This window comes from Prinia subflava, chromosome 8 (genome assembly GCF_021018805.1).
Source record: "Prinia subflava isolate CZ2003 ecotype Zambia chromosome 8, Cam_Psub_1.2, whole genome shotgun sequence".
Classification (NCBI taxonomy): Eukaryota; Metazoa; Chordata; class Aves; order Passeriformes; family Cisticolidae; genus Prinia; species Prinia subflava.
In genome coordinates this window covers 626456-637370 of record NC_086254.1, presented here as the reverse complement: position 1 = coordinate 637370, position 10915 = coordinate 626456, and the positions used below count along the sequence as shown (strand labels likewise).

At 49.6% G+C, this 10915-nt stretch overlaps 2 protein-coding genes across 4 annotated transcripts in view; both read left to right on the top strand.

Moving 5' to 3' along the window:
• RNF43 (ring finger protein 43) overlaps positions 1–7541 on the top strand; it is a 60366-nt gene extending 52825 nt beyond the window's left edge. For 2 of the 3 annotated variants that reach the window (XM_063402321.1, XM_063402320.1), the window contains exon 10: positions 4571–7541. In XM_063402321.1, coding sequence (XP_063258391.1) covers positions 4571–4614 — 44 coding nt within the window. In that variant the 3' untranslated portion in view covers positions 4615–7541. The remainder of the gene's footprint in view (positions 1–4570) is intronic. The other variant, XR_010081025.1, reaches the window with a different exon arrangement.
• Positions 7542–7553: 12 nt separating this feature from the next.
• Positions 7554–10124, top strand: SUPT4H1 (SPT4 homolog, DSIF elongation factor subunit). The gene is made up of 5 exons (XM_063402322.1): positions 7554–7781; positions 8212–8318; positions 8429–8484; positions 8660–8713; positions 9722–10124. Exons 1-5 carry the CDS (start codon positions 7569–7571, stop codon positions 9787–9789), a joined length of 498 nt encoding a protein of 165 aa, XP_063258392.1. The 5' UTR covers positions 7554–7568; the 3' UTR covers positions 9790–10124.
• Positions 10125–10915: the final 791 nt, after the last annotated feature.

Genomic DNA, 10915 nt, shown 5'->3' with positions numbered 1-10915 from the left:
ATTCCAGCAGGTAGAAAGACCTGAAGGATCTGAAAGTGCTGTGAATATATGTCTGTTTACTGCAGTAGCTTCTGTGGATGCTTTCAGGGCCAGCCAGAGAGTCAGAATTCCCTTGCAAGATTGAGAGACTGGATAGATTCAGGATTTAACTTTATTAACAGCAGAGCACAGAGCTTGTGCAGGGCTTATGCAGAAAAGCCTCCCAGCTGAAAACTTGTTGACATAACACAGCCTCTGAGTTATAATCACATTGGTTCTTTATCTTGGGAAAGGTATAAATCAATAGAGAAGAAGCAGACAGTCTCATGCAAGCAGGACACAAAACACAGGCAAGGAGACCAAGGAAAAGTGCATCTCTGCCTCCAGATAAATGGCATAAGGCTAAAAATACAAGTGGATGAATTAGAAAGACCAGCTTTAAATTAAAGTTTTGACATAAACTTTTCAGAAACTCAGTTTAAAAGAAAAGCAAACAGTGGGACCCTGTAATTCCTAGGTGAAATTACAGAGAGGAGAAGCATGTGTCTCTTCTGGTGGCATGGGAGAGACACTGCACTAAGAAGAGTGTGATGTCCAGTGACGAGTGACACAAAAATCCCCAACTGCCCCCACGTAGAAGGAGGGTGACATTAGGGTTATAACACTGTCAGCACAGGCTGCAAAGAAGAGTCTACATAGACAGGAGAGTCCTACAAGAATATTGCTAAAATAAGCAGTCAAAAGGTGCTTTTGGGCATTGAGATCATTTAGAGCCCCCGAAAAGGGCTGGTCAAGCAGCAGGGCAGGGAGGGCACTTGGAAACTATTCTTCCAAAGCCAAGGTGTGGCTGGAGAAGGAAATCAGGACAGAGCTGGATGCCAAGTGAAGTGCAGAGCCATGGAGAGACAGGCCAGTGAGTATTTCTGTGAACAGCTTGTGTAATATAGACTACTAATGCAAACGTTTTCAGCTCCATCAGAAGGGAGAAGGCTGCTTGGGGTTCTTCAGACCTAGGGAGTAACACGGGTCTGAGGGATGTTCAGGGGCTGTAAGTGCAGAACAGAAGAGCCTTTATTGCATTAGTGATCACCAGGGGCATGCCTGGGGAGGTTCTCACCTGGCAGGATCCCTTACAAATCAGATCACCAGTTTGAGCACTTCTGAAATACAGTGGAGGGTAACAAATTGCCAGGGGTACAGATTACCCACTGGGCATCCTGCAGGGCTCAAGCACACAGCTGATAAATCCTGAATGTGGACTGCAATCTCTTAACCATGCCCAGAGCCAGGAGGAAGAGCTGGCGGCAATAGCTGAAAATAGCTGAAGCTGGAAATAGCTGAAGTCACAGAACAATGAGCCTGACTTTCCAGCCAAGCAAATTGTTAAAAATTCAAATATGGGGTCTGACTTGTAGGCACATGGCTAAATGTGAGAACTAGGGGAGGAGGCAACCCAGTTTTTGTAGGGAGAAATAACACCTGGCAGATCTTTTAGGGGAAGGAAGCTCTGAAAGGATAAAAGGGAAGGTGCTCTCACAGGTAAATAACTCACTGAAAAAGGAGACAAGAGTGGGAATTATGGAGGGGAATTACTCAGAGAAAGAGAAAAGTGGAGTTCTCCAACTGTCTGAACCTTCCAGCAAGCTCATAAATAGCCTGGACAGGGAGAGGAGTTAGCAAAGTGTATAACATAAAATCCATCAAGATGTCAGCATTAAAACTGAATACAAGGTGTTACAGGAGGATCTCCTACTGCTGAGCTGTTGGGTGAGAGTGGTGGGTGAAATACCCTGTAAGTAGCACAAAATGCCACACACAAGCAGAGCCACTTTTAAGTAAAAATTACATTATTGTTATTATCATCATTCTCATCAGCTGTCTGGGAACTATGTGGGACAAGCAGGAAATGCCTTTATGTAGCTGTGTAAGCCTGTGGTGATCTCTCATAGCTCCTGATCACCAAAAAGGGTGGAAAAAGAAAGGGAAATCAGGCTTTGAAGAAGGTCAGAAAGGTATCTGGTACAATCCCAGAGATGGGTTTTTCTGAGAAAATAGAAAGAATAGTGAGACTTTCATGTGGGAAAAGAAATGATTAGCAGAGGATATGAAAGAGAGGATATGAAATTAGGAGAGCAGAGGAGAAGGTAGATAAGAGAGTACTTAGAACAAAGTAATTGATGGCATCAAACGGGAACCAGAAGCTTTAAAACACCTAAAAGGCAACACATGGTGTGTAGTGAAACTGGTGCTGGTTGCCCAGGGGGTGTAGATGCCAGAAGTAAAATGGTTTTGAGAGCCAGATCAAGAGGTAGCAAATGCAGAGATGCAAATCCACCCTCTGGCTCAGGAAGTTCCTAAACCAGGGCTTCCAGAAGCTGCTGGTGCTCCTGTGGGATGGAGCACCCTCCAGGTGTGTGCTTACCTCGCCCAGCTGCCAGGTGAGGCTGAATCTTGGTCCACAGCCCCTGGAGAAATTCTACTTGTGCAGGCAGTGCCTTGCACTGGCATTGCAGGGAATAATATTGGGGATGATCCCAAAGAGCCTTGTGTGATCTTGGAGTTTATGCCTCTTCCTTGAGCACCTCCATCAGCCATTCTTGGTGGACTTTGCATAAAGGTGCATCTCTGGCTTTTCTGTTGCCTGGGAAAGACTATACCTGGGAGTCGTGTCCCTGGAGAATCAATCCTGGAGCAATGCTGATGGATCCTCTTAAGGGAAGATAGACAACTGGCAGTGAATTCCAGCTGGATGGCTTCCTGAACTGCCTCGGACACCCAAAAAGCATCCCAGAACAGCCACATTACTCCAGCACAAGCTGATGAAATCTCTTGATTTCTCTCCCTGGGAAATCTCACCTCCTGCAGTGCTCTCGACATCCGCCCCCTCTCCTCCCTCCTGCTCATCCTGAGTCCCTTTCATGTCACGTCTTTGATCTTTGCGGGGGGGAGGAGGGGGTGGCGTGGAGGAAGGGATCAGAGGGCAGAAAAAAAACACTCTTAAAACCTAACACCCAACGAACACGATTTTTCTGGTGTCATCAGGTGTACTCCAGGTTATTGCCCTGCCATGGCCAGTCCAGCAGCTGAAGTTCTCCCGCCTCCCCCAGTTCCTGATATTTTCTTAGCACAAGCAGGGGACACTTCATGCAGGCATAACTTTCAGAAAATATTTAAGTAATGCTGTTTGAGACTGAAGCCATGTGAACACAGAGGGCTTGAAGATGGGCAGTCTCTTTTTGGGTTGCCCATAAGCTGGTGATAAGGGAAGCAGTTGGAAAAGGCTTATTCCACATACTTGAGTCACAAGTCAGAAATGCAAGATATGCTTAAACTCTGTCTTCAGGTACTATGGCCATGCTTGCACACGTGTGTACATGTATAACACCATGTGCATTCATTTTCCCACATTGATTAGCTACACTTTTCCAAGCAGAATCTCATTTGTTTGTTTGCTTCACACATATTTAATATTCAAGACTCTGCTCCTACAGCTGGTGATATATAACCAACAAGAATTTGTTGTGACTGTTCTGAAAAGCTGTTTTAAATTGCCTTCGATGAATCTCTAAGTGGACATTTCTTTCCTTTGATCTCAGAAACATTCAGGAAAGGGGAAATAGGAAAAATAATACCTGTATGCCTTTGCTGGGCTATGCTTACCTTTGTAAGAGTTCTGGGCAGGCTTGAGAGACATCTAGGAAGGGACCATGGTGTGTGTGTGACAACAGGCAGTGACTCAGAGAGAAAGGGGCTGTCTGGAGCATTGACTTCAGTGCACCTTTTTAGACAGGCCTTTTTTTGGATGGTTCCAAGTAAACTGCTCAGTACCTGCCTGTCAATAGTTCTCCAGGCAGAAGGGGCTGGGAAAGAGCCTGAGCCTAAGCTGGGCTCAGAAGCAATTTGTGCAACCTCTTGAACACTGTGGAACATGTGTCCTTCCTATCTTGCATCATTGCTCTCTGCTCTTATTGCCTGGAGTTTCTGTTGCCCCCTGACTCTGTGAGATACAGATTGGTGTTATTTTCTGTTTCTAATAATTTCTGAATCAGCTGTACAGATTTTCACAAAGAGCAAACATCAAAAAGCTTCAAAAGCAAACACCTAGTAGAGATGTGAATCCTGGGGTGCCCTTAGCCTGCCTCTTCTGAAATATATAAGGAGTAGCTTGATGACTTATCTTAAGATTTTATTGTACTTCACCTTAGAGGAATAAACTGGCTGGGAGGTTGCCAGAAAATTCCCTCTGAAAAACTGGGAGAAACTTCCTAGAATCATGCAATATCCTGAATTGGAAGGGGCCCACAAGGATCGGTCAGTCCCTGGCCCTGCCCAGGACACCCTAACAATCCTACCCTGTGCCTGTGTGCGTTGTCCAAATCCTCCCAGAACTCCAGCAGCCTCAGGGCTGGGACCATTCCCTGGGGAGCCTGTTTCAGTGGCTCAGTGGCTTTTTTAGTAGCTTTCACATAGTGTTTTTTCCTGTAGCATATGTTCTCTGGATTGCAGGGTCAAGGCCCCAAGTGCTGCAGAGCCTGGGAATGTTCAGGCAGGTGTAGCTCACACTTTCCTTTCTGCTTTTCTTTGAATGCAGGATCTGAAGAGGAGGTCCAGGATGTCCATGAACACTCAGTTTAATAAAACACTGGTCTGTTTGCTTGCTGGGAGCTGGAGTGGACACAGCCCATCCCTGCCTTGCTGAGACACAGACTGCCAAGAGCAACAGGCCACTCGTGGTCTCCTGACACGTCCCCACACCCTGACAGTCACACAGAGCCCTGCTCTCTGGCCCATCTCCTCTGAAGGCACAGGCAGCCCCTCGTCATCCCATGGCATCGCTCCGAGCTGGGCAGGGCTCCCAGGGAGAGCTCACCGAGTGAGTGCAAGCTGCTATTTTGGCGTGTTCATGCCACAGAAGGTTTTGCTAAACACTGCAAAAATAAACAAGCCTTCGAGACCAAAAGCTGCAGAAATTACTTTCTGTGGCCTGGTAGCTCCTGACTTCATTTCCTCACTTAGGTCAAAAGCCAGATTTCTTTAATTAACTTTTCCATGCTTATTTCAGACACGGGAACAAGCTATTCTCCATCTCACCGCTCACAGGGCTGCCCTGGAAGGTGCTGCTTCTGACTTCAGTGGAAACCAAGAGCTCTCACCACTTTTGGTCACCTCAGTGTCCCTCAGCTGACGCCATCTCCTGCCACTGTCTGTGTTTGCCAGCAGCAGGAGAGGGGAAGACAGGGACATCATCATTTCTGGGAAGGAGCTGGGTCAGACTCTTTCCATTGCAAAGAATCCACCCTCTCATCTGGCAATGTGAACAAGTCTCTCACTCACCCTCTAACTCCTCCACCTACCCTCAAATAGCTGTCATGGCCAGCCCTGTAAAGAGCATATTTCAAACGTATCTCAGATGTCCCCATAACAGGAGTCATGGAAAATCCTGGAGTTCATGTGGATCCTACTTCTCTCCTTCCTCTCATTGCCCCAAGACACAGCAAAAATTCACACAAAAGCTTCCATAAGTGCAGAGCAGAGCCCTATCCATCACTCAGTCTTAACTTCATATTTGAAGGCTCCTGAAATCCTTCAAGAGGATTTTTCTGTCTTTCTAACATTTTGATGATTCAAGGAGAAAATCTGAGTAATCATCAGGCTCTCATTTATTACTTTCCCCCTCCCCATTTATGAGTATTTTGGGGTTTTCTGAATGTCACTGTTCTTATTTCTCATATCTCATAATTTGCAGACATTCAAGCAAAACAAAACCTGCCAAATTCAAAACATATAGAACCCATGCAGCTTTCAAACAGCAGAGAATTCCTGTCAAGTTCATTGCCATAAGTGGTCAGTCAGGCCAAAAAATCAGCCAGATTCCCGTGTGAAGTGCACATTTCTGTGGCCCCAAGTGCTTCTAAGTACAAGGAGGCATTGGTGAGGATACAACACGAACTGAAGATAACTCCTAACAGTTTGAAACTTGATGTAGGGACAAACTTTCCCATCTGCTTAGTAAAGCTTCCTGTGTCTTCCTTTGAAGCAGGAGCTTCTCAAGAGAGCACTCTGGTGATGCAGTCCCAGTTCAGGATAATCCTCTGCCTTCCTTTGTTGGTGGGAAATCTTTTTACGGGGTTTGCTTCCCTTAATCCTCAAAAAAAGCATCTTTGTCCCAGCTGCTAATCAGTTCCTGCCAGTCAAGTGATCAGCCAATAGCACTGTTTTAAACCCGGCATTATTCCCTTGTAGTGCTCATTTCTTGTCTCCTGTGACCAGGCTCCTGTGGGACCTTTCAGTCTAAGGAAGAGCTGAATTTCTTTCATCAAAGAACCCAGCAGAATTACATTTAGACCTTTCCAGGCTCTTGTCTTATAGCACAAGCAGAAGACACAAGCTCACAAGTTTTCTCCTCTGCAGAGAAATCAGTCTTAAACTAGAGGAAAAATCCAGGAGCAGGTCTGGATTCACCCCATTCAGCTTCTTGTGCTCCTGGTCCAGGGCTTTTCTGAACCAGCTCCCCATGTCCTTGACCATCCTGGAGGGCTCAGAGGCTTAACAGAGGGGAGGGTCATGAAGTCGGGCTGCTCCCACTGCTGTTTTTTAGGAATCAGGAAGGCAGGGGATGCATTTCACTGTTCAAACGAACAAGTGCAGCTCTAAAGGCCTCTCTTTCCCTCCTTATGCCTAAGGAAAGAGGAGATTCCTGAATTAGTGAGGCACAAGCTTCTTTGGGAAAGTGGTCGGCACTTGACACTCTCTCCACTCCCCACTGCAGTATTACCAGGCTGCCAGGGCAGCGCCTGCTTCCAAGTGTCTCCCTTTCCTGATCTTATGCTGCTGCTCCTGTTTACATAAAAAATGCTGGAGTGCAGGTCGGCCCCAGTGGGGGCTCAGCGGGGAGGAGAGGGAGGAACTCTGGGAACTTGGGTTTGAAAGATCCTCTTCAGTAGATGGATGACTATCCTTGGCTGCCTGGAAGGGAAGAAGCAGTATCTGAGAAAATAGGGAATGATTTCTCACAGTTCTTTACCTCTGGCTTCTGAGTAATGCTTTTGAGTGCTCGGTGCCTGTGAGCTCCACCATGAAATTTCTCCCGCATCCCTGCAGTGACGCAGGGCTCATTTTCCTTCTTTGCATCCAAAGTCACAGCCAAAAACTGATGGAAGCCAGAGCATTCCAAGCTCCCTCTATCCAAACTGAATGCCCAGCCCTTCCCCAAGGGATCCCCTTCCCAGGAGCTCCCACCCCCTGAACTGTGCATATGGGCGGGCTGGCTGGATATCTCCCCTCCCGCACAAATCCTTCAGATCCTTCGGAAATGTGAATATCGGTTCGTTGTTGCTTTTTGTTTCGTTTGGGGTTTTTTTGCTGAGTCTGTCCTGGCTCTCGGGGTTTGGGAATAAATTATGACCCAGGGAAAAAAAAAATAGACCACAGGCAGGAAAAAAAAAAAGAATACGTTTTATATATATGCAAAACTGTGTATTTATGTCCGATAAACACAAAGATGTGTGAATATGCTGATGTGCTCAGAAATATATTTATTTACTAATATATTTATCCATGTACTGGTCTCCTGTCTGCGTTCTTTGTGCATGGGGCTGCGCTGGCGGAGGAGCCCGCGGGGAGGGACCCCTGGGCCGGCAGTGACGGGAGCCAGCTCCGGCCCGGGGCGGATCCAGGGCCGGGGCGGGGCCGCGGCGCAGTCGCAGAGCGGCGCTGGGGCAGCGATGGCCGCGATCTCGCTGGAGACCGTCCCCAAGGACCTGCGGCACCTGCGCGCCTGCCTGCTCTGCTCCCTCGTCAAGGTGGGACCGGGAAGTGGACAGGGACAGCGGCCGACACAGGGATTGCTCCCCACCGGTCCTGGCTCTTCCCTGCGCCGGCTCTTCTCCTCGGCCCCGGCCCGAGCCTTTCTGCCCTTCCCGGCCCTTTCCCCGCCTGTTTTGGCCCTCCTGGGCCCGGCCCAGGGCCCCCTCCCCGGCCTGCACCTTCCCGGTCTTTCCCCTGCCTGGTCTGTCTCTCCGACCCCGGCCCGGCCTCCCCGCTCCTGCCACGGCCCTTCCCCGCCCGGCCTTCTTTCCCTCCCCTGCCTTCTGCAGCCTCTGGGCGCTTCCCGTCCGCCCCGGCCTTGGCCCTGAACCCTCCTTCCCGGGGTTTCCTCCCTTTTCCCGACCCTGCGACCACCCGGCTCCCGGCTGGTCCCGGTCCCTGTCCCTGACACCCGTGTCCCCTTAGACCATCGACCAATTCGAGTACGATGGCTGTGACAACTGCGAGACGTATCTGCAGATGAAGGGCAACCGCGAGATGGTCTATGACTGCACCAGCTCCTCCTTCGATGGGTGAGTGGGACTGGGCCTGGCTGCGGTCCCCCAGGAGCCTGGGGACACCGAAGTGGTACTGTGGGGTCACCCAGCCAGGAGACCTCCCCTCAGTGCCATCCCTCCCACAGGATCATTGCCATGATGAGCCCTGAGGACAGCTGGGTCTCCAAGTGGCAGCGGATCAGTGAGTAATTTGGGAACTGGAGATCCCTTCTCTGCACACCCTTCTCAGGGGCAGTGAGAGCTGCTGGTTTGACTGTGGAAGGGGTTCTGCCCCGCAGTGAGGGCACATCTGTACAGGTTGAGGATCCTCACCTGGCTGCTCCACGTTGGGTAACTCAGGGTTTTCTTTCCTGCAGGTACCTTTAAGCCAGGTGTCTATGCAGTATCCGTGACCGGCCGCCTGCCCCAAGGTACCTGTGTGCTGGAGTCAGGGTTTGGGGCTCTGTGAACACCATACAGGGAACGTGCCATGTGGGTGATGGGATTAGCCAGGTGTGACAGGATCAGCCCAGTGCAATGGGATCAGCAAAGGTGACTGCGAGGAGGTGCTGGACTGGAGAGGGAGTTTCAGGGTTCAGCACTGCACTTGCCAGGAGTATATATTGTAAACTGCTGACTAAAGCCTGGCTATCAGAGGGATAAACTGGGATTAATGAGTGATTCTGGAAAGTGAGCACATCTCAAACCATTCAGCTCCAGGAAAACATGGAGTTTTGTTCATAGAAAAGGGTTTTGCAGGATGGGGTGCTGTTGTGGCAATCCCACTGAGCATACCCCTCCTCCTGCACTAAGTACTTGTTCCATGGTGGATTTGTATGTTTACAAATGGAATGGAGGGCACAGAGGATTTGCTTTATCTCTGGAATGCAGAAAGGACATCATCCATCCAGCTGAGTTCCTGCCTAGTATGTAGCCCCAGAGTAGACTCCTAACCCAGGAGTGAATCCCAAACCCCTGGGGTGAAAGCTATGGCTGTGTCTGGAATCCCAGGTTCCTTATTTCTGACTAAGCTCTCCATGGGAAGGAGCTAGAAACATCATGAGACCGGAATCTGAGGCCTTCTGACACAGCCCAGGCACATCTGAAATACCCAGGATTATGGTTTAAATGGGATATCAGGGAAAGGTTCTTCCCCCAGAGGATGGTGGGGCACTGCACAAGCTCCCCAGGGGATGGTCACAGCCCCAACACTCCTGGCAGAGCTTCAGGAGTGTTTGCACAACACTCCCAGGGGGGCATTGTTGGGGTGTCTGTGCAGAGCCAGAACCCCCATGATCCTTGTGCATCCCTTCCAACTCAGGATATTCCATGATTCTGTGAAACAAAGATGATTGTGCAGTTCTACATGACAGAACCACCAGAAACTCCCAGGGCTCCTCATTCCAGAAGACTGAAATGTATTTATCTCCTTGCTACAGGGATCGTCCGAGAGCTGAAGAGCCGTGGCGTGGCCTACAAGTCTCGGGACACTGCCATAAAAACCTAAAGGGCACATGTGCTGCCTGGAGATCCCAGTGCTGCGTGGAAGAGGCAGCGGGCACTGCTCCAAGACTTCTGAGCTTTATTCTGTAGGGAAGTGGGGCTGGAGTTGGAGTGTGCAGGCTCAGCTGCCCTCGCTCGGCACCTCCGGACTCCACCACACCACAGACCACAGATATTTATATGAGCCTTGACAGGGGGGAGAGTGGGAGTAGGGCTGGGAAAGGGTGTTTAATAGTGATGTGCAAGCTTTTTTTACAATTGGTATGGGAAAGAGGGGATTTGGGAAATAGCATTGTAAATAGTTCAATAAAACCCACTGCCTGGTCAGGGCTGGCTCCAGCTGTCACTGTGTCACTGGTTTCACACTGCAGGGTGGTAAGGTGGGGGCCTCACAGTCGCCCCGCTGCCTGTGCCACAGTGTTCAGACCCTGCAATTGCCACTGCTGTGCAATGATCCACATTCCTGCCTCTGAGCCACATTCCTGCCTCGAGAGGGAGATCGTGCCCTGGCTGTGCTAGATGTCCTTCCCTGTGGGAAACCCACAGCTCCCAGCTGGATGGAGCAGATACGGTGATGGCCAGTGCTTCCTGTGGAAGTGGTTACATGGAGGTCACAGAGCCCTGTGCCTGCAGGTCCTGTACAAGGGATGCACTAACAGGATGGAGCTTCCAGGACTGTCCACTGGCTGTTGCTGGGCTCCAGGACAGGCAGAGGATGACAAGCCTATTGCTGGTGTGGTTGGGAGGCAGCACCAGGACTTGCACATGGGAGAGGTGGGCAAGCAGGGGTGAAAACACCCACCCAGCCTCCTGCTCTGGGGATCTGACTGTTAAAAGTGTTAGCTTAGTGTCTGTAACACTTGAATTCCTGAGGGATTCAGCCTCTGTAGCTGATGGCTCTTGCTTGAGTTGTTTCAGTTGAGCAGCAGCCACTGATCACTAAGGGCCGAGTCCTCAATCAGTAGCTCTGTGAAATAACCTTTTTTTTTTTTTCCCTGAGATAATCCTGGAGCTGGAAATCTCATGTTTTGTTTTCTGGAGACAAACAGTGGAAAACCAGTAAAGCCTGAAAATTACACTTGGTCTGGGATGAGAGTGGCTGCAGCACAGGGAATTCAGGACTGGCTGAG